Source organism: Microcebus murinus, chromosome 15, assembly GCF_040939455.1.
Source record: "Microcebus murinus isolate Inina chromosome 15, M.murinus_Inina_mat1.0, whole genome shotgun sequence".
NCBI classification, from domain to species: domain Eukaryota; kingdom Metazoa; phylum Chordata; class Mammalia; order Primates; family Cheirogaleidae; genus Microcebus; species Microcebus murinus.
The window spans coordinates 11,016,767-11,042,386 of record NC_134118.1 but is presented as its reverse complement, the minus strand read 5'-3'; the positions used below and the strand labels follow the sequence as shown (position 1 = coordinate 11,042,386).

The 25,620-nt window shown below is 40.9% G+C and overlaps 1 protein-coding gene and 1 long non-coding RNA gene across 8 annotated transcripts in view; one reads left to right on the top strand and one right to left on the bottom strand.

Moving 5' to 3' along the window:
* Positions 1-5,595: 5,595 nt before the first annotated feature.
* LOC105865206 (uncharacterized) lies at positions 5,596-20,606 on the top strand. Of its 3 annotated transcripts, none has more exons than XR_012923214.1 (4): positions 5,596-5,683; positions 6,602-6,769; positions 7,105-7,181; positions 10,376-20,606. It is a non-coding gene; the product is annotated as an uncharacterized LOC105865206 (long non-coding RNA). The 3 variants fall into 3 exon arrangements; XR_012923215.1 differs by having other exon boundaries at positions 5,596-6,769; positions 10,376-10,471; positions 15,804-20,606; XR_012923213.1 differs by having other exon boundaries at positions 5,596-6,769.
* A 64-nt stretch (positions 20,607-20,670) lies between these two features.
* Positions 20,671-25,620, bottom strand: part of MAK (male germ cell associated kinase) — a 57,392-nt gene continuing 52,442 nt past the window's right edge. For all 5 annotated transcript variants that reach the window (XM_012753630.3, XM_020280115.2, XM_012753632.2 and 2 more), the window contains one exon: positions 20,671-21,077. In XM_012753630.3, coding sequence (XP_012609084.3) covers positions 20,923-21,077 — 155 coding nt within the window. In that variant the 3' untranslated portion in view covers positions 20,671-20,922. The remainder of the gene's footprint in view (positions 21,078-25,620) is intronic.

The following is a 25,620-nucleotide window of genomic DNA, read 5'->3' as shown; positions in this document are numbered from 1 at the left end:
ACCGTGTCTGTCACCACATGTCATTCTCTATCTCTTTGGCCTCTTTTCCTGGACTGTTGGTGTCTGCCATCCATCGTCCTCCAAGGGCTGTTCCTGCTCTGTGCGGGGTACACCCACAGCAACTCCACCACACACGCAGGAACTCGGTGAAGGCTGTGTTTTGAGATAGCAGCTCCTGGTAATAGCCCATCTCAGAGTAAGTTCCTTCAGAGGATTTTGCCAACTTCCAACTCTTTTTCTGTGCAGGTAGGATAAGTCTCTATCCAGCCTGAAAAGGTATCTATCAATACAAACTTAGGCATCTGGGTGAAATTGTGTCATTGTTATTTGGTTTTTTTGTTTTTGTTTTTGTTTTTTTTTTGCATGGACTGCCCTGAATACATAAACTGTTATAAACAGGGTCCTCCCAAGTGAGGTCTCCCCAAATTTATTAAGGCATCAACTTCATAATGTGTGTATTCATGTATGTGCCTCAGAAAAGGCTGGACCAAAGCAAGTATATTTAGAGTTTGTATAAATGTTTACCTTTTTTTCTCTGGGTAACTGTCATGGTTAAAGCAATTAGCTCAGCTTTTTGGGCTGAAGTCCCAGGTGACAATGTCACTGACATGATCACTGCATGTCCAGCCCTTTGTTGTCCATAAAGCTGTTCTCATCAGTGAAAAGATCCCGATTTTGTTCTGGCATCTGCTGATCTGACAGATCCATCTTGCTAGAATACACAGTCTCCAGAACTTCTAAACATATAACTAAATCTGACTTTGTGAACTGATTCGAGTGGAACCTGTACCTGGATCCCACTGCTGCATAGGTCTCTATCAGTCTATGCTGAGAGGGAAGAGGAGGAATGTGGGAGCCAGGCAGGATGCTGGTTAAATCATGGGTCAGCTACTTGTTAACTGTGAGACAGTTAATTAACCTCAGAACCACAGTAGCCTGTCTTTACAAAAATTAAAATCAATTACCTGGGTGTGGTATTGTGAGCCTGTAGTCCAGCTACTCAGGAGGTTGAGGCAGGAGGATGGTTTGAGCCCAGAAGTTCAAGGTTACAGTGAGCTATGATCTTACCACCGCATTCCAGCTGGGCAACAGAGTGCAACCCCTTCTCTTAAAAAATATAATAAATCTTTTTTTAAAAAAAAGGAGATAAAAATCTGTGATAAAACTTGGTATTGTTATAAAAAGTGAGCCTAATTTTGAAAGGGGTTGAATAGAAATGTGGATTTTTAGGTAAGTTAATGTAATACAACTTGGAATCTTCATGGTGTCTAATTTTGTAGCAATTCGCTATCCTAACTTCTCTGTGGTTTGGTTGCAGCTTTGAACTTTGATCTCTTTCCTGGTGCATAGAAGTGAGTTGCACTTTCTATCTGATTCAGGTTTATTTAGGGGATACTTAGGTTCCAGATTTGTAGAATCTTATTGCTCTCAGCCACAATTATACCCCTAGTGGCAAAGAGGGGTTGGTGCTGTGTTTTGAATGTATACCCCAAAGTTCACTTATTGGAAACAATCCCCAATGCAACGGTGTTGAGAGGTGGGACCTTCAAGGGGTGATTAGATCATAAGGGCTCCACCCTCATGAACGGATTAATTCCATTTTCACTGGAGTATTATCTCAGGAGTCTTATATCATGGGATTTTGGGTTTCTAATAAAAGGATGAATTTGGCCCCTTTCCCCTTTCATCCTCAGCTGTGCTTTCTTGCCCTTCTGCCTTTTGCCATGGGATGACATAGTAAGAAAGCCCACACCAGATCCAAGCCCCTTAGCCTTGGACTTCCCAGCTTCCAGAACTGTAAGAAATAAATCACTGTTTTTTTTTAATAAAATTCTCAGTGATAGGTATTGTTATAGCAGCACAAAATGGACTAAGACAGGTGGTCTCACTAGAAATGAGGTGTTGATGAGAAAAGTATATGGACTTGGTCTAAAAATAGAAATTCAAGGCTCAGAGCAAAGGGATGGTAAAGCCTAAGGAACAAGCCTCCTTTCCACTTGTTATTGTACCAGCATAGTTTCTGAGCATTGGGGAAAAAGGAAGTTGGGTGGGGAGTAAGTAGGGAAGGGAGGAAACATGAAGAAGAAAGAATTCACCCTTTGAAATATATTTCATTTATTGCCTATTCATTCCTCACATGGCCTGTCATACAGCTTTCCGTCTTTGAGAGACCTCAGCAAGTCTGGATAGCTAAAGAATAAGTGTACTTTATGCACCTGCAATTCAGTATCAGGCTGCCGGAGCTGGAAGGGAGTTCATCTAGTCTAGCCCTGTCCTTTATTTAAAAAAAAAAAAGAAAACAACCTTTTTGTTTTGGAATAACAAATTCCAAAGATAGTGCAGTTTCCATATACCTTCACCCAGCTTCTGCTAATGTTAACATTTACATAACCATGGTATGATTGTCACAGCTAAGAAATTAATATTGATACATGACTATTAACTCAATGACAGTCTATTCTGGTTTCATCAGTTATTCCATTAATGTCTTTTTCTGTCCTAGGATCCAACCCAGGTTACCATGTTGCATTTAGTTGTCACGTTTCCTTTCTCTTTGATCTGTGGTATTTTCTCAGTCTTTCCTTCTTTTATATGACCTTGACAGTTTTTCTCTTTTTTTGAATTGTAGTTATATATATAACAAAATTTGCCATTGTAACCATTTTTAAGTGTACAATTCAGTGGCATCAATTACCACTGTTGTATAACAATGACCACTTTTTCATCAGCCCAGACAGAAACTCTACCCATTAAGTAATAACTCCCTCTCCCTCTCCACCCAGTCTCTGGTAACCTCTATTCTACTTTTTATCTCTGTGGATTTGCCCATTCTGGAACATATAAATGGAATCATATAATATTTGTCCTTTTTGTCTGGCCTATTTCACTTAATATTTTCAAGGTTTATCCATGTAGCATGTGTCAGACTTTCATCCCTATTTATGGCTGAATAATATTCCATTGTATATATTACTAGATACCACATTTTGTCTATTTGTTGACTGAAACTTGGGTTGTTTTTACTTTTTGTCTAATGTGAATAATGTTGTCTATTATGAATAATGAACATTGGCTTACAAATAAGTGTTTGAGTTTCTTTTCAATTTTCTTGGATTGGAATTACTGGCTCACACAGTAGTTCTGTTTAGCCTTTTGAGGAACAGCCAAACTTTTCCACAGTGGCTGCACCATTTTACTTGCCAACCAGCAAAGGTAGGTTGAAAAAATAGATGATTGTTTTCATAATTTCATTTATTTCTTGGAGAAAAGCTTATTGAATGGATGATTTTGCTTTTCAAGCAAAGCTCTAAAATAGTCCCAAAGATGTAAGAATTGGTATGGTGGATATTTGGTGGACACGAATTACATTGAAACACTGTGACTTGGGATTTGTTTTTGAAGTTTTTGTTCAGGGACCTGTTAATTTGTAAAGTCAACACATTCAAGTCACCAAAAATGATAAAATATGGCTTAAATTGAAGCACAGTTCCTTTCTTTATGAGCTCTTCTATTGTGGCAGATGATCTCTACTGCTGTGTGTGTGTGTACACATGTGTGTGCAGCAGACACACTTGTGACTCAAGGCTTCTTTATGGGGAAAAAAATCCAAAATCATTATTAGGCTCCAGTGACCAAAAGCTAAAAACTTAACATTCCCTCACATAATCTTGGTCACATCCCTTTGACACTTTTGTGGCTCAGGGTTCTGTAAGGCTGGTGGCAGCCCGACTCCCCTCCCTAGATCAAAAAGAAAAGGCTCACCAGACCAGACCTGCCAAGGACAACTGCCAGGCCCCACTGAAAACAACACCTGATGTCCACTGAGATAAAGTTTTTGGTTCCTGGATTCTGCAAATACTGCCAGCCCCTCCTATTTCTCAATGACCACCAAAGGTCACAGTGGAAAATCCCCAGCTCTTCCCACCAAAAGTCCCTAGTCCCTAGTCCACCCTAAACAATATAAAGGCCAGCATCCCCTCCAAACAGACATGACTTCTCGGCCCCCCTCTCTTGGGGCCCCTGAACCTCGTCGGGAGTGCTCAATAAAGCTACATTGTTTGGCCCCACTCTCTCTCTCTCTGTCTTTTCTTTTTACCATTGCCAAAAACTTTATAGGTTCCAGTAATCCAGTGAGCTTCTAGTTAACAGCTGAGTTATCTCCTAACGATGTTAATGCAAACTAGAAACACAAATCAATAATTGACTTACTCTGGGACTAACTGAAATGGAGCATAAACCAATTTATGACATGTTTTGGTGGACTGTACATGCACAGAAGAGCTATGTTTTGGTTGAGAAATGACACTACAAGAGGCAGTATACTGTAGTGTTAACGGTGGAGGGAGGCTTTGAAGTTTGATCTTACTTCAAATAGTAGCTCTACCAGTGAGAGGGACTGTAGGTAATTTAGTTTTCTGAGGTTCAGTTTATTCAAGTAGAAAGGGAGGTGGAACATCATGGTGGATATAACTAAGGTTTGAGCTTACTCCTGCATAGGGAGGAATGAGTCCATAAATCCATTCCCAGCTGAGTAACACAAGTCCCCTTGTTTATTGTTTGGGAAAATCTTCCATTTAATTGGTGAGGGTCTGGCATACTGGAATTGCTCTGAGTTCTTAGTCATTATCAGCTTTGGTGGGTTATAAGCCCAGGCTTCAGTTTTGCTATCCTGGAAGGTAAGTGCTACTGCAAGTGGAAAGTTTTTCTTTTAGAATGTGTATGCCCTGCAATTTGCTTTATTCACTGAAGATTATATTTGTGAGACTTGTCCATGTTGACTGTTGAGAAGTTGGGGATGAAGGAGAGGGAGAAGAATGACGCCAAATTTTAGTGTAGAGCAACTGAGTGAATGGTGGTTCAGAAAATACGGAAGAGAAGCAGCTCTGTAGTGGGAATGCAGTTAATGTCATGCTGTGGACACTCAGGATCCACAGAGGTTGGTGGAAATTATATTTATTTTGGTCTCTCTCCCCCTTTAAGATGCTTCTGAGTAACCTCACTCCCTATAACAAACGCATACTGCGAAGTGAGCCACATGATTCTGAGGCCACCACATTCTCTGCAGGGTAGAAGGTAGTCCCTTCCTGTGACAATTCTACCAGATGGCCCGCATCTGGTTTACACCAGGTAACCTGTCCTTCTATCATTGGGGTCTTTCAGAATCCAGTTTCAGATGCCCTCCTCCAGCTTCGGTAGCCTGCAGCTCCTGCCTGGCCCAGCTCAGGGGCCTTGAGCAAGACCCGATTCCAACTCTGGGTTTCCAGCTTTTGGTCCCGCGGGCTTTGAACTGGGACTGGTGCTGGTCGGCCCCTGCCTGTGCCAGGCCGGGGACTCAGGGGAGGCTCAGGACTCCTCGTCCAAAGCTCCGCCCTGCTCCTGGGTAGGCGCCGCGTGCCGCGATGCCCCGCCCCGTGCCCCGCCCCGTGCTCCGCCCCCTGGGTGCTGGGTACGCTATGACTCTTCATCCCAAGCCCCGCCCCCGGCCGGTGCCCCGCCTCCTGGGTGCTGGGCGCGCGCTATGACTCGTCGTTCCCAGCCCCGCCCCCGGCCGGTGCCCCGCCCCGCCCCGGGACGCCGAGTGCGCGCCGCGCAATTTCCGGTGGGTCCGCGCTTCCTTGCCAGGCCGCTCGCGTGCCCTTTGCGTCCTGCGCAGACTGTCGGGAGCCCAGTTCGCGTACTGGAGGTTTATTATTATTTTATAAGTGTTTCGACTTTTAGGAATTATTCAGAGGCCCCACTGCCGCCTGCTTTTGGTGCCCCTGACGCAAGCGGGGGCTTTAGGCCGCGCTGTAGGTGCTTCACTCGTGGCGCATTTTGTGCTTCCATTCAGATGGGTTGTGAATCCTGGGGACCCCCTGAGCCCCCGAGGCAAGTGCTCGCCGATGTTGCGTATTATTGGTTAGCTTCAGGGAGATTGCGCTGCTCCTCTTTAAAAGTCTCGACACTCAATGCCTCTTCGAATTCATGACCCCTTTCATGGAAACTTAAGTCTTTAAACAGCACAAAAGTAGCCTGTATTGCTTTCCATCTTCTTAGGCTCACTGCATACAAGCTACTTTTCTTTAAGAAAATAGGAGTTACTTTTCCAGGGGTGCAATGTCACATGTAATGATGACTCTGATTTCCATGTATTTTATCCTCCTCACTCCTCCTCAGTCTAACAAGAACTGTGAGTTGGATGCAGAAGTTTCCAAAAGTTTTACAAACGTTGAGTATTGAAATAATTTGATTCTTGGGGCAGGAGCCGAAAGCAGCACCACTCCTCCTCTCAAAAGAGACGTTAAAATAGTTGAATTAAGAGTATAGGAGCACTTGCTTTCCAGTTGATAATAACTTGGCAACTGATGAAATGGTTAACACATTACTAGGACAGAGCGGGTCAGTGGATGTTGCTTAGTTTCCTTTGGGCCTGTGTTATTAGAATGGAGGTTGTTATGAAAATGGTATCTGTTCAGTATTTACTGTGTGCCAAGCACTTTTACCACTTACCCCCACTGAAGGCTCACAACAGCCAGGAACAGTGGTACCATTGTTATCTTTGTGACACAGTGAGGGACACTGAGGCTTAAAGAGGTTGAGTATCTTGCCCTTTGCTTCTTAGCTACTGAGGGTGACAGCTGGAACTTGGACCCCCTTCTTTCCGACTGCTGTAGAGCTGTGCTTTGAACCAGCTGTGGTCCAGCCCATCCTCTGCAGGTGCAGGCCTGGTGTAGTCTCTCCTTCCTGGACAGAGTGAGAAGAGAACAATGCAGAAGGACACCGGCCCTCTGTAAGTGCACAGTAAATGGGAATGGAATAGCCAGGAGCTTCTCGACACCAGAGTTCTTTTCCTCAGCTGACAAGAGCCCAAGGAGTAGGCTGCCAGGGACAGCCTGGGGGTGGAGGATCCCTGAACATGCGGGCCAGGGAACTGGACTTGAGCCCCAGCTCGGCCACTGACGAGTTGTGTGACCCTCTTCAAGTCATCCAACCTCTGTAGGCTTTATTTGCATTTGTACAGTGATAGGCTGGGTCTGGAATGATGACCTTTTAATCCCATCCTACAATTATGTGGTTTGTTTTCAAAATGTGATTTGCACTGACTTCTCACTCTTGTGTTTTCAGAGTGCCTTTGCATTGGTTTGGCTTTGGCTATGCAGCACTGGTTGCTTCTGGTGGGATCATTTGCTAGGCAAAAGCAGGTACTTTTTTTTGTTGTTTGTTTTTTGAGATCGTCTCACTCTGTTGCCCAGGCTAGAGTGCTGTGACCGCAGTCTAGCTCACAGCAACCTCAAACTCCTGGGCTCAAGCGATCTTTCTGCCTCAGCCTCCCGAGTAGCTGGGACTACAGGCATGTGCCACCATGCCTGGCTAATTTTTTCTATATATTTTTGGTTGTCCAGCTAATTTCTTTTTATTTTTAGTAGAGAAGGGGTCTTATTCTTGCTCAGGCTGGTCTTGAATGCCTGAGCTCAAACGATTCTCCCACTTTGGTCTCCCAGAGTGCTAGGATTACAGGTGTGAGCCACTGCGCTCTGCCAGCAGGTATGGTTTTGAAGTTACTTAGCTTCTTAACTTCTTCACGTTGTTTCAGTGAAGTGCAAGGGTCCCTGAATATGAGTCTTGTTTGAGCAAATCTGCTTTAGGCCCCTGAGCTCGAGTGCAGGCTTCACTGTCAGTTTTGCAGCTCCTGCACTTGCCCTTTGGTTATCTGGCTGAGCTGAGCCAGACTTCTTGTCCAATCACTTATTTGCCTCTTTATCCAAAGATAGACAGGGGTGGTTGGAGAGTGTCACTATTGTTAACCCCAAAGTGCCATCTCTAAGCTCTTTGAGTAGAGGAAACCTCTGGTCTTCACCCACTCATGTTTAGAAGTCTCCTCATTAGACTAGGTGGGGCTGTCGGTGAATGTGTTTGTTTCTACCCCCACCCTCCACCCCATCCTTGCCTGCATCACCACATCAACACACCAGAATTCTTATTCTCCAAATATTTTTTTTTAATTGACTGACCCTATTTCCCTCTCCTTTTGTGATTTGCTTGAGGTCCTGCCTGTACACAACTCCAGCCCTTGCCTGGTTAGAAGGAAGACAATGCCATCTAAGGAGAGAAGGTCTCCGTCTTTCCTTGGATGGCAGTCCCTGCCTATTAGAAGGGAGAGGAATGGGGTGGGAAGACCCTGACTTCTCTTTTAAGATAGCAAGCTCTCTAAAATATTTTCCTGCTTGATTACACCTTGGTTATGAGCTGTATGGAGAGGAGTTCTCTCTGCTATTTTCCTCTGTAGAGAAGGGGAGTCTGGTGGATTCTGTTAATGAAATCAGTGTCTGACGTTATAGCACAGGCATGTGTTTGATTCCTTTTAGGTAGTGTGCCGTCCCTGGCTGCCGGGCTCTTTGGGGGTTTAGCAGGCCTGGGTGCTTATCAGCTAGCTGTCTCAGGATTTGAGGAACATTTGGGTTTTCCTAGGTATGTCTGCTGTCGCCTTAGGGCAGATAAGTATCCAGTATATTCTTTACCAGAAGGCCCTGGTTTGGTGGGATGTGTCAGGTTCTTCATACTTAATGACAGTTTTACTGCTTCTGCCAAGTCCCAGGAAGTTTTAAAATAGGGGAGGGGATTGTGCTGGTTTCTGTTTATGTTTTATGTACGTAATACGGAAGAGTTCTCATACCTGATGAATTTATTTACCCAGTAAAATCAGTTTTTGAGGTTGCCCAGTGAAGACTGTCTGCTTCAGCATTTCTAAAATATCACGTGTCTTAAAAACCATTTGTGCTCCTGTCTCTGTTTCCCTCTCTTCTCATATGTGCCGTGTCCGTGTCTGTCTCCTTTCCTGTTCTTCATGGCTGTGGAAGTGGCTCTCCGCTCTCCTGGAGGACGCCAGTGGCCTGGGGTGTACAGAATCCAGTGTATATCTCTCAGTCCTCCTTGTACTTGGCCTGTTAGCTGTCCTCGGCACAGCTGACTGATCATTCTCCTGGTTTTCCATCTTCTCATTCTCTTTTGTTGACTCTTCTTCCTTTCTGGCCATTAAATATTGAAATTCTTTGGGCCTGACTCATTTCATCTTTCACTCTCACTTGGTAATGTCATTGAAGCCCATGCCTTTAATTACCACCAATACACACATGGCTCAAAGTTATCTCCCCTACACGCTGTACTCTCATGTATACAGTTGCCCGCTTGAGATCTTTCAGATGTCAAGGCGTCTGCCTAGCCCTGACCCCAGGATCTCACACACATCCCCTCTTCTGTTCTCCACGCACTCAGGTCTTGGTCGCTTTCTTCCCTCAGCCTTTCCAGTTCATCAGCAGGTCCTGGCAATGCTGCCCCCAGCACGTATCCTGAGCTGTCCTCTTCTCCATCTTCACAGCCACCATCCTAGGCCCAGTTATCCCTCTCCTGCCTGCGTTCCCGAGGAAGTTTCTCGATTGGCATCCGTAGTGCTGTCTAGGTTCCCTGCAGTTTGTTCTTCATGGGACAGCTAGAATTGTATTTTTACAGTACAACTCTGTTCACATATATCTGTGCTTAATACCCTTTACTAGGTTCTCATTGCTCTTAGGATGAATACTGGATCTCTGATACGGCCTTCAAGACCCTGTGTGGTCTGGCCCCTCTTCCTCACTAACTGTATCTTGATATCTGTGCCACACTGGCCTTTTACTTCCTTCAATGTGCCATGCTCCCTCTCACTAGAGAGGCTCGCAGGTACTGTTCCCTCTGCCTGGAACCGGCTTTTCCCCTTTCAGCTCATTAACTCCTCGTATAATTCCAGAGCTCAGCCCAGTCTTCTTCCTTCACTAAGCCTTGCTTGATCTCCTGGATAGGTTGATCCTACTTACTGTGTTTTTTTTGTGTAGCATTAATTGTACCTATAGCACATACTTTGTTTTAATTTTGTGTGATTCTTTAAAATCTGTCCCATCAGACATGAAACACTGTAAAAGGGCAGAGGCTGTTTTTGATGACCAAAACATCTTTTTATTCTCCAGCACCTAGTGTAGTGCTGGACATACAGTAGGTGCTTTGATAGATATCCAGTGGGAAGAGTGTGTGGGGTAGAGGAAGTCATATCTGCAAGGTGTGAACAACCCTTATGGCATTTCTGAGAAAACTAAGATACTGATGGCTGAAGTGTGGGTTTTGTAGAAGAGTAGTGAGAGATGAGGCTAGGAGAGCAGGTTGGGCCTGGGCTGTGAAGAGCCATATTTGGCCAATCTTTATACTTAGACCGGTAGGATGTGGGCAGCCGCCAGGAAGCTCCCTTACCTGGAGAGGGAGGAATAAGTATAGGGTGAGGTCTGGGCCTGCAGAAATAGGGGGACTTTTCCTGCTTTTGGTTTCCCTGCATAGAAGATAGAATGACTTTTGACCCTTCTCTTTTGTCTAGTTCATCAGCTACGTCTGGGACCTTGGCTGGCATTATGGGAATGATATTTTACCACTCTGGAAAATTTATGCCTGCAGGTTTAATTGCAGGTGCCAGGTACTTTCCATTCTGTTACTCTCAATCCGTCTAGAGTTCAGTTTATTGCCCAAGATGCTTTATACATTCAAAAATTTGCTTGTTTCAGTAAATATGCTAGCATAAAATGCATCAATTAACATTATATAATTTATACACAAATAGGAAGGGCTGCAAAAACAGCTAATTTAATGTCAAAGCGGCATAAATATATGCATTCACTGGGGAAATGGCTTTGTTCTCATATTTGTTCTCTGGTCCATCCTGGCTCCTCCCTGCAGTGGCAGGCTTTAGTTGAAAGCCAAGACTGCTGTTCTTTGTGTCACTTGCAGGTGGGTTCCATGTTTCTTAGTTGTATGGGTGTTGTTATTGGACATTTTGCTAAAAGGGAATTTTGATGGACTCCTGTTTTCTAATTAACTCTGATTATAAAGCCTAAGCCAATTTGTTTTTTTTAGAAGTCTGTCCTTAAGTATAATAAAGGCATCCTGGAAGCAGGGGAAATTTTACAAATCTGTTTCAGTAAAAGATTATGCACTTGACCTTGATCATAGTTACAATGCTGTCAAGCATAATATTTTATACTTGAAGCACAAGAGTCAGTGTAGACCAAGGTCAAAAGCAATAAACTGGGATGCTGGAGATCTGCCATTAATTAGCTCTGTGACCTTGGGGAGGCCTTGATCTCTCTCGCCTGCAGTTTCTTCATCTCTTCAAATTACTGGCAGTTGGATTTGGAACTGCAGCTCACAGGTGCTATTTTAACACCTCAGTATAAGACTCCCCACCCCTTGGCATGTTTTTTCTTTGGTTCCTCCAGAGATGGAAGCTTTATCTGACTACTCTGCCTTGGAACCTCCCTCTCAATGCAGTTGTGAGGGACTTTTGCAGAGTCCTAGTCCCTTAAAAAAAGTTGCCTGTTCTGTCCTTTTCCTGACATTTTTTGTTTGTGTTTCTTTTAAACAATTTGCTGATGGTTGCCAAAGTTGGAATTAGTATGTTGAACAGACCTCATTAGTAGTAGTCAAGTTGTACCTTGGACTCAAGAAGAATTAAAAATCTCTAAACTTCCACTCTTTTCAGTGTATTAAGAGAAAAAAATGCAGCATTTCTGCATACTGTGACATTCTACTTAAAAAAAAAAGACACTGAACTTGGTGGGGAGAAAAAAATTCAGTCATTACCATTACAACCCTACAGAAGTGGCAAATATATAACAGAGGAACTTAATAATACACTCACACAGTTTGATTCTTTCGTTACGTCTTCTGTCTGTATCTATAAGTAAAATCTCAAGGGGTAAAATCTTAGGTGTTAACACTGGGGGCTCTGAAACCTCATGTCCTGCTCAGAGGAACAGTATGAAAAAAATCTCTTATGAGATTTAGGATATCTGTTCTTTTTCTCATGTTAGAGCACAGACCTACTTTGAAATTATGTTAAATGAAATATGAATGAAAAAGTTTACTATAAATAATATTTTCTATGGTGTCTTCATTGCTAGCACTGTCTAGAACATTGAGATGTGGATAACAAAAAGATACAGAAAAATGAACATATTTTCTTAATATTATATTTAGGAATTACCCCCTTTGAATAATTTAAGGACCATGGAAAGCTACTATTTGATTATACATTGCATTGAGGATTGTTTTAAAAATGATCAGTGAAGATTTCTAAGATTAGGACTGTGTACAGAATTTTTTTGTTAACTAATGTGAAACTGACTTTTCTAGAGTTTAAATCACCTAGTTTGTTCTCTACATTGGATACATTAACTGGACACTGGTACCTTTTCACTTCACTTTTTTTTTTTTTTTTTCAGCATTAAGAATTAACTCAGTCTGGTACCCCTTACTTTAGTTTTCTTTACCTCTTTAAAAAGGAAAGGATATTTGCTACACACCTCTACCCCTAACTGGTATTGGCTGAGTTTAGAGCATAATTCAGGCCCTTATTTTATGTATTTGCTTAAGCTCCTTCAAAGTGGTCCTAGCTTGCGTGCACACACACACGGACACTTTCCTTATCTGGACATGGAGACTTAATTCTTTTTAATGGCTTTATAATGGTATGGATGTTTGCTATTTAGTTTACCATTTCCCTACTGATAGCAAAAGGCTTTACGCAAGACATATTTCTATTACAAAGAATGCTAGAATGCTGGGCCAAGGAACATCAGTAAATGCTGGTCGTGTACATGTCCAGATGAGTCTTTAGGTTACATTCCTAAAAGCTGAGTCAAAGGATATGAGCATTTCAAATTGTGATTGCCTATGAAAGGTTGCACCAATTCATACTTCCGCCGATACTAATCAGAGATTTTGTTTTTCTGCCTTTGCTAATATTGTATAATCAGATTTTTTCATCTTTGACACATTAAGCTAGGAGTCTGCAAACTTTTTCTGTAAAGGGCCAGACAGTAAATATTAGGCTTTGCAGGACATAGTCTCTGTCCCAGCTGCTCAACTCTGGTGTCATAGAGCAGAGGCAGCCATAGACAGTACATAAACAAGTGTGGCTGTGTTCCAACAAAACTATTTATGGACCCTGAAATTTGAATTTCATATAATTACCATATACCACAAAATATCACCTTAATTTTTTTCAACTATTTAGAAATGTAAAAACCATTCCTAGCTTGCTGTCTGCACAAACGTAAGTAATGGGCTAGATTTGGTTCACTAACCAACCGTGCCAGCCCCTGATCTACACCAAAAATGTTACCTAATGGTCCTAATTATTTAGTTTTGTTATTAAGCATCTTTTCCTATTTTGATCAGCTGTATTTCTCTCTTTCTGAGTGCTGCCCTTTTATATCTTTTGTCCATGTTTTTGGTTTTTGATTTTCTTATTGAAAACATTGGAGACTATAGTAAAAATGTTCTTTATCATATATATTGAAGATATTTTCCTCTGATTATTATCTTTTGATTTTGTTTATGGGTTTTGTTTTTGTTTTGCAGAAATTAAACATATTTATGGAATCATATTTGTATGTTTTCTTTATGGCTTTCAGATTCCAAGTGTCTCCCTTAGGAAAGCATTTCACATTTCAGGATTATAAAATGAAATTCTCTTATTTTCTTTCAATACTTTTGTAGTTTTTTTAGGTTTCTACTTTTTAAATTTATTAACAAATAGTAAGTGTGCATATTTACGGGGTACAATGTGATGTTTTAATTTGCATACATCGTAGGAAGATTCAATCAAGCTAATTAACATGCAGCACCTTGCCAACATTTTTTGTGTGTGTGCGTTGAGAACATTTCCATTTTTAACACTGCTTTAGAATTCATTTTTTGTGTGATGGTGCAAATTAGGGATCTGATTAAATTATTTTCTCTTAAAAATAGCTATTACCTCAATATTACCTATTGAATAGTGCATCTATTCCTTGTTGCTTTGAAGTGCTACATTTACCATGTACTGAATTTCTATATTTGGGATTGATTCTGGGGGTTTTCTAGTCTCTTTCATGGATTTATTTATCTTCTGTTCCTGTACCAAATTATATTAATCACTGTTGCTTTGTATTATATTTTGATATTTGGTAGACCAAGTCTGTCATTGTTACTTTTCAGATTCTTCTTGACACAGTTGCTTTTCCAGATAAATCTAAAATTAGTCTTTTAATTTACCTGGTATCTTATGATTGCATGAATTATAGATAAACTGGGGTGGGAAATTGAAAGCTTTAAAATACTTACTCGTCAATCCAATGTCCTTTTATTTAATTCAGGGTTTTTTTGTTAATGTTTTAAAATATTTTAGAGCTTTGTTCATATAGTTCTTTACATTTTTAGTAAGATTATTGTGGGGTACTTTATAGTTTTCTTATGAATGGGGACTTTTTTCATGTATTTCTAATTAGGTATCAATCTGAACAAAATGAATTTCTGGCACTAATGTAAATGCTTCCATCAGCTCACTCAAGCACATTTATTTGCCTTAGGTTTTTATTAGCTACTCTTTATTTGGTACTGTGGCTTTATGCTAAAGTTAGAAGTAACAGGTTGTTTGCTATCATTGGCAAGATTCATCATAGTTCTAGAGATATTAGACAAATAAGAAATAAATGAGAGATATAAATTAATAGAAAAGGAAAGAAATTAAACACTTTTAATAGCTGATAGAATTATCTATCTAGAAAATCTAAGACAATCAACTAAAAACCTGTTGGAACTAATAAAGATCCATAAAGCAACAAGGTCAATACCAAAACCAATAGCTTTCTACCAATGGCCGTCATTAATTCTGTCCCATACCATTGCTAATACTCAGCTGTCCAACCGTCTTTTACCTGGTTATTTAAATAATCTAATAGGACTCCCTGTTTTTATCATTCAGCCCTGTATTCATTCTCTGCCTGGTAGGCAGATGCATATTTCAAGTATAGACTCTTAGACTTAAAACTACTCAGTGGTCTCACTACTACATTTATATCTCCTTTAGTCTCTCTCTAACATCCTGTTCATTTTCTTAATAGCACAAATTTACAGTTTGCAAATTTACAGTTTGCAAATATACAAGTTTTTGTGTATTTTTATTTAATGTCTGCCTCTAGAATATAGGGCAGGGAAAACAGCTCTTTTGTTACTACCATTTACACTATACTTAGTACATAGTAGGCACTTTAGTAAATATTTGCTGATTAGATCAATCAAATCTTTTTAAAGATACTGTTTTTTTTAGCACAGTTTTATATTTAGTGAGGAGTACTGATCAGGTATTTTGTAGAATGCAACATTCTACCTTCTATTGGAATTTAGTATATTTCTCCTGGTTAGACTGTGGTGACAGGTTTTTAGGAAAACCAGAGATCAGGTAGCATTCTCATCACATCCTATCAAGGTTACAGATATCAACGTAGTATTAATGTTGATGCTGACCTTGATCATCTGGCTGACGTGGTGTTTGTCAGGTTTCTCTACTGTGTGTGAAGTTACTCCTTTCCCCCCTTTCCATACTGTACTCTTTAGATGGGAGTCATTGTGCACATTCCACACGTAAGACTGGGGAGCTATGCTCCACCTCCTTGAGGGCAGCGTACCTACGTAAATTATTTGGAATTCTGAAGCATGGGAGATTTGTCTCCTCTCCCTCATTCATTTCAGCATGGACTCCTGGATATTTATTTTTTGAGTTACAATACAGTACATATTAAGTTCCTTGCTCAAAATGGTGCATCTTTGGCCATTGGAAAAACTCTTTCAGTTAGCTTCTGTGTCCTTTTGACATAGCCCATCAATGTAGGCTTTTTTGGCTGGTTTGTGTGGGGGTTTTTGGTTTTGTTTTTAAAACTTCCACTACAAGATGCTCCAGGCTCATCTTATATATTTTTCTGCCCCAGTCCTAGAATCTCAGCCATTTCTCCAAGGAGCCCTTGTACCTTTTATTGGACAGTGGTATTAGAGACCACATCTGGGTAAGGTAAGGTTTTTGCCACTGGAATAAAATCTGCTTTTTTTATTTCATTATTTTATACTTTTGTCTTTAATCTCCATTTTACTTTTTAACTTATATTTGTCTAGTTTCTTAAGCTTAAGTCCTCAAATTCAGAATATTTTCAGTGCTCCTTGTTTTTTTCACAAATGGACCAGGTATGTAATTGTTTTCCTTGAGATCTGTTTTGGCTGAATATTACCAGCTTTAATATAGAGTTATATCATTGTCCATTTCTAAAGAGTTTTTCATTTCAATTTTGATTAAGTGTTTGGAACTATATTTTTGAGTTTTTAAGTGGATGGATTTTGGGAGCATGCCCTTTTATTGTTATGTTCTAGTTTTACTACACTGTAGGAAGAGAATATAGCCTACATATTTCTACATTTGAGTTTGAGATTTTCTTTGTGGCCTAATATAGGGTTAAATTTTTGAAATGTACATGTGTTTGAGAGGAATGTGAAGATTTTCTGTATTGGTTAAAGTTCTATATGCTATCTATTTGATTAAATTAGTTAACTGTCATTTACTTACTTTAGGTCTCTAGATCTGTTTTCCAAGAAAAACCTCCCACTCTGATCATGAGTATACCAATGAGTATACCATGAGTATACATGAAATATCATGTATTTCTGTGTTTATGATAAATCCTTGCTTTATATATTTACATTGTTTTAACATTTTAATTGGAAAATTTTCAAATCTATAGAAAAGTTTCAACATTATTCATGAGCATCTGTATACCCTTAACCTAGTTCACCAACTCACCAATTGTTAACATTAGGCACATCCTCTCTCTTTTTCTCTCTCTGAATACGTGTGTGTGTGTCCAAACACACAAACACAGATGAAAAATCCTCAACAAAATATTAGCAAACCAAACCATACACCACAACCAAGGGGATTAATCCCAGGTATGCAAGGCTGGTTCAACATTTGAAAATCAATTAATGTAACCATCACATCACCAGGCTAAAGAAGAAAAATCATATGATCACATCAAGAGGTGCAAAAAAAGAATATGACAAAAATCAAAACACCCAGCAAACTAGCAGTAGAGGTGAACTTTCTCAATTTGATAACATAACTATAAAGAACCTACGGCTAACATCGTACTTAATGGGGAGAAACTAGATGTTTTCCCCACTAAAATCAGAAACAAGGTAAGGCTATCTACTCACCATTCCTATTCATTATACTGGAAGTCATAGCTAATGCAGAAAGACAGTAAAAGGGAGTAAAAGGTATACTATACTGATTAGGAAGGAAGAAATAAAATGTTTTGCTTGCAGATGACATGATTATAGAAAATCTGAAAGAATCAACAAAGAAACTCCTGAACTAATAAGTGATTATAGCAGATATTGGTATATAAGGTTAACATACAAAAGTAAATTGCTTTTTTATACACCAGCAATGAACAGTTGAAATTAGAAATTAAAAATACGATACTGACTGGGTGTGGTGGCTCACGCCTATAATTCTAGCATTCTGGGAGGCCCAGACAAGAGGATTGCTTGAGCTCAGGAATTTGAGATGAGCCTGAGCAAGACTGAGACCCTGTCTCTACTAAAGATAGAAACAATTAGCTGGGTGTCATAGTGCATGCCTATACTCCCAGCTACTTGAGAGGCTGAGGTAGGAGGATCACTTGAACCCAGGAGTTTGAGGTTGCATAAAGCTATGATGCCACCACTGTACTCTACCCAGGGCAACAGAGCTAGACTCTTGTCTCAAAAAACAAAAACAAAACAAAAAATGTAAATAAATAGGGAGATATATTCTACATTCACAGATGGAAAGACACAATGTCAAGACATAACTGTCAAGATGTCAATTGTCCCCAGCTTGATCTAGATTCAACGAAATCCCAATCAAAATCCAAGTTATTTTGTGGATATCGACAAGCTGATTCTGCAGTTTATATGGAGGGGTAAGGGATCCATAATAGTCAATACAACATTGAAGGAAAGAAATAAATTAGAAGACTGACAGTACCCAACTTCAAAACTTTTATAAAGTTCTAGTAAACAAGACAGTGTAGTATTAATGAAAGAAGAGACAACTAGATCAGTGGAACAGAATAGAGGACCCAGAAATGGACCCACCTAAATACAGTCATCTTTAAACAAAGCCGAAAGGCAATTCAATGGAGAAAGTAAAACAAATGGTGCTGGAACAACTGGACATTGACATGAAAAAAAAAATCAAGACACAGAACTTATGCCTTTCACAAAAACTAACTTAAAACAGATCACAAATCTAAATGTAAAATGCAAAACTTATAAAACTCCTAGAAGATGCCATCGGAGAAAATCATAGGTGACCCTAGATTTGGTGGTAATTTTTTATGTACAATATCAAAAGGACAATTCATGAAAGAAAAAAGTGTGAAGTTAGACTTAATTAAAACTAAAACCTGCTCTTTGAAGCACACTATCAAGAGAATAAAAAGACAAGCCACAGACTGGGAGAAAATATTTGCAAAAGACATACCTGATAAAGGACTGTTATCCAAAATAAACAAAGAACTCTTAAAACTCAACAATCAGAAAATGAACAATTAAAAAGGGGCAAAAGATCTGATCAGACACCTCACTAAAAAAGATATACAGATGGCAAATAAGCATATGAAAAGATGATCAACATGTCAGGGAGTTGCAAATTAAAACAACAGTGAGATAACACTACACACCTATTGGAGTGACCAAAGTCCAAAACACCGGCAACACCAAACACTGCCAGGAAGTGGAGCAACTGGATCTCTCATTCACTGCTGAGGGAATGCAAAATGGACAGTCACTTTGGAAGACAGTTTGGTAGTTTCTCACAAAACAAAATATACCCTTACCATTAAATCCAGCAATCATGCTTCTTGATATTTCTCCAAATAAGGTGAAAACTGATGTCCATGAAAAAACATGCACATAAATGTTTATAGCAGCTTTATTCATAATTACCCAAACTTGGAAGGAATCAAGATGTTCTTTCTTCTATAAGTGAATGAAAAACAAACTGTGGAATATCCATATCATGAAATATTATTCAGCAATAAACATAAATGAACTAACAAGCCAAGATAAGACATGGAGGAACTTTAATTGCATATTGCTGAAAGACACCAGTCTGAAAATTCTGCATGCGATTCCAACTATATGACATTCTGCAAAAAGAAAAACTATGAAGATAGTAAAAAGATGAGTAGTTGCCAGGGCTTAGGGGAGGGAAGGGTGAATAGGGGGAGCACAGAAGATTCCCAGGGCAGTGAAACTTCTGTGTGATACCATGATGGTGGATACATATCATATATTTTGTCAGAACCCATAGAAAGCATAACACAAAGAGTGAACCCTAATGTGAAATATGGACTTAATATTTTACTAAATATTACTGGTTCATCGGTTTTAACAAATGTACCACACTAATGCAAGATGTTAATAATAGGGAAAATTGGGGAGGGAGAGATGAAGGGGTGTAAGAAAACTCTGTATTTTTCTGATCAATATTTCCATAAGCCTAAAATTACTTTTTAAAAAGTCTACTAATTAAAACAACAACAAAACCTAGACTTCAGGGTAGAAAGTTTAAAAATGTAAAGAAAACACACTAGTTAACTGTATTTATTTTAATATCTATTCAGAGTTTAAACATTTCCCAGCAACACAAGAGACATTTTTAGCTTTGAGACATTAAACTGTACAAATACATATACCTGTTACCACTAGGATAAATACTCTTTAGATTTTAACATTTTTCAACATCTGAAATCTGAATAGCTGAATCTTCTATACAAAAATACCATATTATTATTATTTTATAATTTGCCTTTAGGTAATGTCCACAAGATGATGCCACCAATTACATTAGCATTTGTTACAAAGTCATGGAATACATAAAATCCCAGTAGTCGATGACATTATTATTCTTTAAAAAGAATAGACAGTACTAGTATCCAGTCCATAAAGTGGCAGGTTTAAATAGAATAGTCCTGAGTTCAAAACATCTATTTCAAATACCAATTTAGAAATAAAACTAAGGAAAAAAATATATGTGAAACCACCGCTATAGCAGCTGAACGCATTTGCTCTGGAGCAAATGTGAAGGTCAGAGCCGAGCCAGTGACCTGCAGCAGCACGAGTTGGCTTGGAGGGAGCAGCTGGCACGTTTCATCTTTGTGTCCTTTACAAACACAAACAACATATTTTGGAAGTCTGATGAACAAACATTAAATGCAGTTTTAAGAACCAACTTGATGTGAAGAGGAGAAAACCCTGACTTGGTTAATATGGAAGCCATCAAGCCTTTGTGTTTGATAGTCACCATGAATACAGTGCAGTTGTGTTGGACAAGAACAGACAGACTCTTTCTCCACATAAATCAGGTGGCATAATTTGGATATTCTCTATGTTAAAGATAAATTCATTTCTAAGAAAGACATCCAGCTCAAGATCGGCATTACCATTGCTCCCACAGCTTCAAAGTAGACAACAAATGATGATTGCAGTCTTTCTGTCACTGCCGAAGTGGCAGAGCAGAGCCTTTGCCAATTAAGAACCACAGCAGACAGCCCACAGAGGTCGGCCTAGTTGCCGTGAAAAAACACAACAAAAAACAAACTTCTCAGGCCAATCACTGCAAACTCGGACGACATGTAAAATCATTTAGGCAAATATACAACAAATGAAAACTATATCACTGTAAACACTTTCTGGAGACTTTTTAAAAAAAGTTTCTTCTGTACTTACTATCTATTAATTTATAGATCAAATACCTGATACTTTGGCAAATAGTTTATTCAATACTTTGTAAAGCCCTACTCATATATCAGCACTGTGAACAATGATGCCAAGAAAATGCATTTCATTTCTCAGAAAGAAATAGGAGATGATTTTTGGTCTTCCAAGTACCCACTATTGCATATTTCTTCCAGAACTCAGTAGAAATAGACATCTGTAGACATTTCCCAGGGCCAGTGAACTTGCACGCGCTCTATGGAGCAATGCTGCAGGACTTCACACCGAGGAGTCCTACCGGTGGCCCCCGTACTTGGCCACCCAGTCTGTCCTCCCATGCACTGAGGGAACTGGCTGTGCTCGGTTCATGATATTTAGGTTCTTTGCTGTAGGATGGTAAGTAGGTCCTGAAAACTGCCCCTGACCAGCTTTTGTGTTCCAGGTATATTCTGAAAGACATTACAACCAGACATTAGGATTTTATTATATTTTATTATCAAATTCAAAATAAAGCAATTCATCCACTCACTTTATGGGTAAAATTTGAATTTATCTTTAAAAGATTCAGTGGTCTCTGAGACTTTTGAAATTCTCAGTCCCCAAAATTCTAGGGTAGTATTATATTGACACTTACTAGAATTTTCAGTAGCTTAAGAGCCGATATTTGCAGTTTGTAGTTCTGACACTGCTGGTATTTCCAATATTTCACATTTGGATAGGAACACCAAGTAAGATGACCAAGAGAAATTCTTGGTTCAAATTCAATGGGCAACACCCACAGTGTTTGTGATTTTGTAATATCACACTGTGGTTACATCTAAATAATGTATTTGGAATTGTGAAGCTATAAAACTCTGGCTTCATGGACATATGGGGTCCTACAATAGATTTCTTTTTAAAAGTGAAAATGTGGTTTTTAGAATCAAGAAGCTTCATTTTTCATTGGGAAAATTATGGTTGATAACACAACTCCCTAAAATAGTAACCCATTTCTAGGATCCCAAACCTTTTTAGTCAGACATTTGACTGCTTAAAAATTGGTGAAAATTTAAAAAATTTGTTAAACATTTGTTATCTGAAAAATCACAAATGACAACACAATAAATCATTTCACAGAGAACTCTGATGCTTCCGTCTTCCATGCCCTCCTCACACCAAATTGAGAGGTCAGTATCACATGTGTTCTGACGAAGGGTTTGATTTTTCCATTTGAGATTTGAATATCTTTTCACACTGTGTTGTAGCTGCCATTCTTAGATTAAACTCTAAGAGGCAATACTGAAATGAATCTGACTGTTTTGTACCTTTAGCTCAGGTCTACCATGTTTACTGGCATGGTTTTCCAGTTTTTCTTATGATTTCTTTCACTGTAAAACTGGGAGGTAGGAAGGAATTATGTGAGTTCGCGGTCCTGATGTGCTGCTAACCTCAGTGTTAAGCAAGCAAGGCATTAAGTGCAAACACCCCGGGTAAGACAGTGCCTGGCTGCTGCTTAGTTTGGTTGAGGAAGGACAAACAAGAGCGCTCCCCTCTGTGGTTTGATAGGTCATTTCATCCCACTCTTAATGGGATTAAAATTCTCAAAGTCAAGACCACTACAAAGTTATCTAACACAAGCCAGGACAAGGTGTCTAGAAGGGCCAGTTAAGGCGCCATGTTTTCCAGGAAGCGCCACTGGAATATAAACAGGCACCATCTGTTGAATCAGTGAGCTCACACAGGAGGGCCACCCATCAACATGGTACCATGGGCTGGAGAGAGCGCGCAAGGGGAGTGAGGGGCAGAGAGAAAGGCAGAAAGCCTGGATAATTCAGAGAAGGGAAAAGGGAACACAGCCTTAAGCTAACGGTGAAGCTCTCAGGGTAAGAAGTGAGGGGTCTGGGGAGTAACAAAAAGAGAAGCTTTTTTATTAGGTCATGATGTAGCTTCAGTCAAGTCCTAAACACGTTTAAATGAAACTATGTCCAGGCCAGTATTTTGTAAAACTTCTTTGAAGAGAGAATAATTTTTCTAAGAAGGTGGTAGTGTTGAGATTTAGGAGTCCTTTCCTAGAAATAATAGCTTTTTAGGACACAAGTACCCTTGGTGAAGAACCCTGTGGCTAACAAAGGAGCCCAGATCTCGTGGCAGGGCAAGATATGCTTTTGTGCCTCAGTCGGACCACCCGCATCTTGCCACCCCCCAGGAGCAGAGCAGTGAGCTCTGCAATGCTTGCCGTGTGTTTATTTTTAAAACTGCATTTGTGATCCAGAGAAGATGGCGGATGAGAAACACCGCCAGACAGAGTGTGTCTGCAGAAAAGACACATTCTACCAGAAATTAGAAGAAGCAAGAAGACCAGCCTACATCGGAAGAGGGTCGGAAGGAGGAGTACCTGAGACCATGGGAGACTCCACAGGAGGAGGTCACGGAGGAGAACTAGAAGCTGGGACACCCGGAGCAGCCCGGAGACCAGTGGCAAGTGTAGGTGGATCAGCTGTTTCCCCTCCCCTGCATCCCGGACTGCTGGTGGGCACCCCAGCAAGTGGAGAGACCTGCGGACACCAGCCCAGCGACGGCTGCTGCCAGTGAGCTTAGGTAAGCCAGTAGCGGACGCGGCACCAGGCTCCCAACTCCCTCCCGGCACCTCCGTGTGCACAGACCCAAGCCGCCCGGCAGATGCCATATTGCTTCCTCCTCCCTTCCCTCGACCCTACCTGCAGCTGCCCAGAGAGACAATACAGCCACCAGCCAGCCGGAGGCACCTACAGGGAAGAGGACCTTCCCTTTTGGAGCCCTACAGCTGACTAAGGGGAACTCAGACTGTGAGCTCCCTACCTGCCAGCCCTCCCAGGTGCTGCTGGCACGGTGATCCCAGGAGAGCGGGGCAGACCCTGAGGTTGAGAGACATAGACACAGCGTGGGCTCCCTGTGGGTGAATTGGGACTGGCACTGCTCTCCCTGGTGGGGATATAGTTTGAACTCTGGGACCCAGAGGTCAGACCTGCAGAACAGATCCCGTGCACCCAGGCCTCGCATTGCCTGGGGCACAGAAGGGATATTTGTGAACAGCCTACTGAGGTGTGTTTGCCTTCAGGGTCAGATCAGCGTCCTAGAGGGCAACCCTCCCCCCAAAGGGAGGTCGTGCGCCCAGCCAGGTGGCATTCCTGCACAAGGAACCTCCCCACTGGCAGCACAGCCAGGGGAGGCCTGGTGGTGTGTGGTCTGGCCTGCTGGAGGAGGCCCAGGAGTAGCTGCGGAGTTGGGGAGGGTGGAAAGAAGCCAGGCCCGCCCCATACTGCGGGTCTCAGACAGCCACACCCCCACATGCAGACTCTCTGACTGAGCGGGGCCATTCCAGCCCCTCCCTAAGCTTTGCCTGGAAGCAGAGAACAGAATTTTGACCCCTGCTAACGACATTGGTGGTGACTGAGGGCAGGCTTACCCAACCCAGCTCCGCCCAGACTTTCCTAGAGTAGCCCTCACTGAAGGGGAGAAAGGACACACCTGGAAGTCCCAGGGCCCCACCCACCACCTGAGGCACTAGAGTTCTCTCTATAGGAACAAGAGCTGATAACAGGACATAAAACAACAGCGTAACCTGTTCCTCCAAGCAAGCGCCACCTACTGACAGGGAGAGCATCCTGCACACCCTTTTCAAGACACCTACTGACTCATTATACAGGGAGTGGTCGAATCTCACCCACAGACACCACCTACCGGCTCAGAAACTAAACAAGGCGTGTGAATACCCAAACAAAAACCTAAAGAAAAGAAACAACTAATTGACATGGGAAGAAATCAGCGAAGGAACACAGGAAATATGAAGAACCAAGCGGAAAACACACTCCCAAAGAGGAGCCCCAGCCCCCTAGAAACAGGCACCAACCAAAATCAGGCAACCAAAATGACAGAAGAGGAATTTCATATGTGGATCATAAGAACACTCACTGACCTGCAACAACAACTGAATAACCAACACAAAGAAACCACAAAAAGCCTCCAGGATCTGGAAAAAAAGTTCACTAAAGAAATAGACACAATGAAGAAAAATTTAACCGAACTCCTGGAAATGAAGAATCAATTCAGGGAACTACAAAATACAGTGGAAAGTCTCAAGAACATGGTAGATCAAACAGAAGAAAGAATCTCAGAGCTTGAAGATAACACCCTCCAATTAAATAAATCAGTCACAGAGATAGAGCAGAGAAACAAGAGAAAAGAGCAAAGCCTACAAGAGATGTGGGATTATGTGAAGAAACCTAATGTGAGGGTCATAGGGTTACCAGAAGGGGAAGAAGACAACATTCACGGGTTGGACAAGCTATTTGAAGATATAATAGAGGAAATTTTCCCAGGCCTTGCTCAAAATCTCGATATACAAGTTCAAGAAGCTCAGAGAACCCCTGGGAGATTCAACGCAAACAGGAAGACGTCACAACATGCAGTCATCAGACTGACCAAAATATCAACTAAAGAGGCCCTTCTAAGAGCTGTAAGACGAAAGAAGCAAGTAACATACAAGGGAAAACCAATTTGAATAACACCAGACTTCTCTAATGAGACTTTACAAGCAAGGAGAGACTGGGGCCCCATTCTCTTTTGAAACAAAACAATGCCCAGCCTAGAATATTATTCCCTGAAAAACTAAGCTTCATATATGAAGGAGAAATAAAGACATTCTCAGACAAGCAAAGGCTCAGAGAATTCACCAAGACAAGACCAGCCCTACAAGAAGTACTCAAAACAGCGTTACGCACGGAACATCATAATAATAACCCACGAATATAAAAATAACCAAAACCCAAAGATTAAAGGCCAGATAATACAATGGCTCAACACAGAAATCATAGCAACAACATCCAACCCAACAGAATGATCAGTAATCTACCTTACCTATCAGTTCTCTCAATAAATGTGAATGGCTTAAACTCTCCACTCAAGAGACATAGGCTGGCTGAATGGATAAGAAAATACAGGCCAAGTATATGCTGTCTTCAGGAAACACATCTA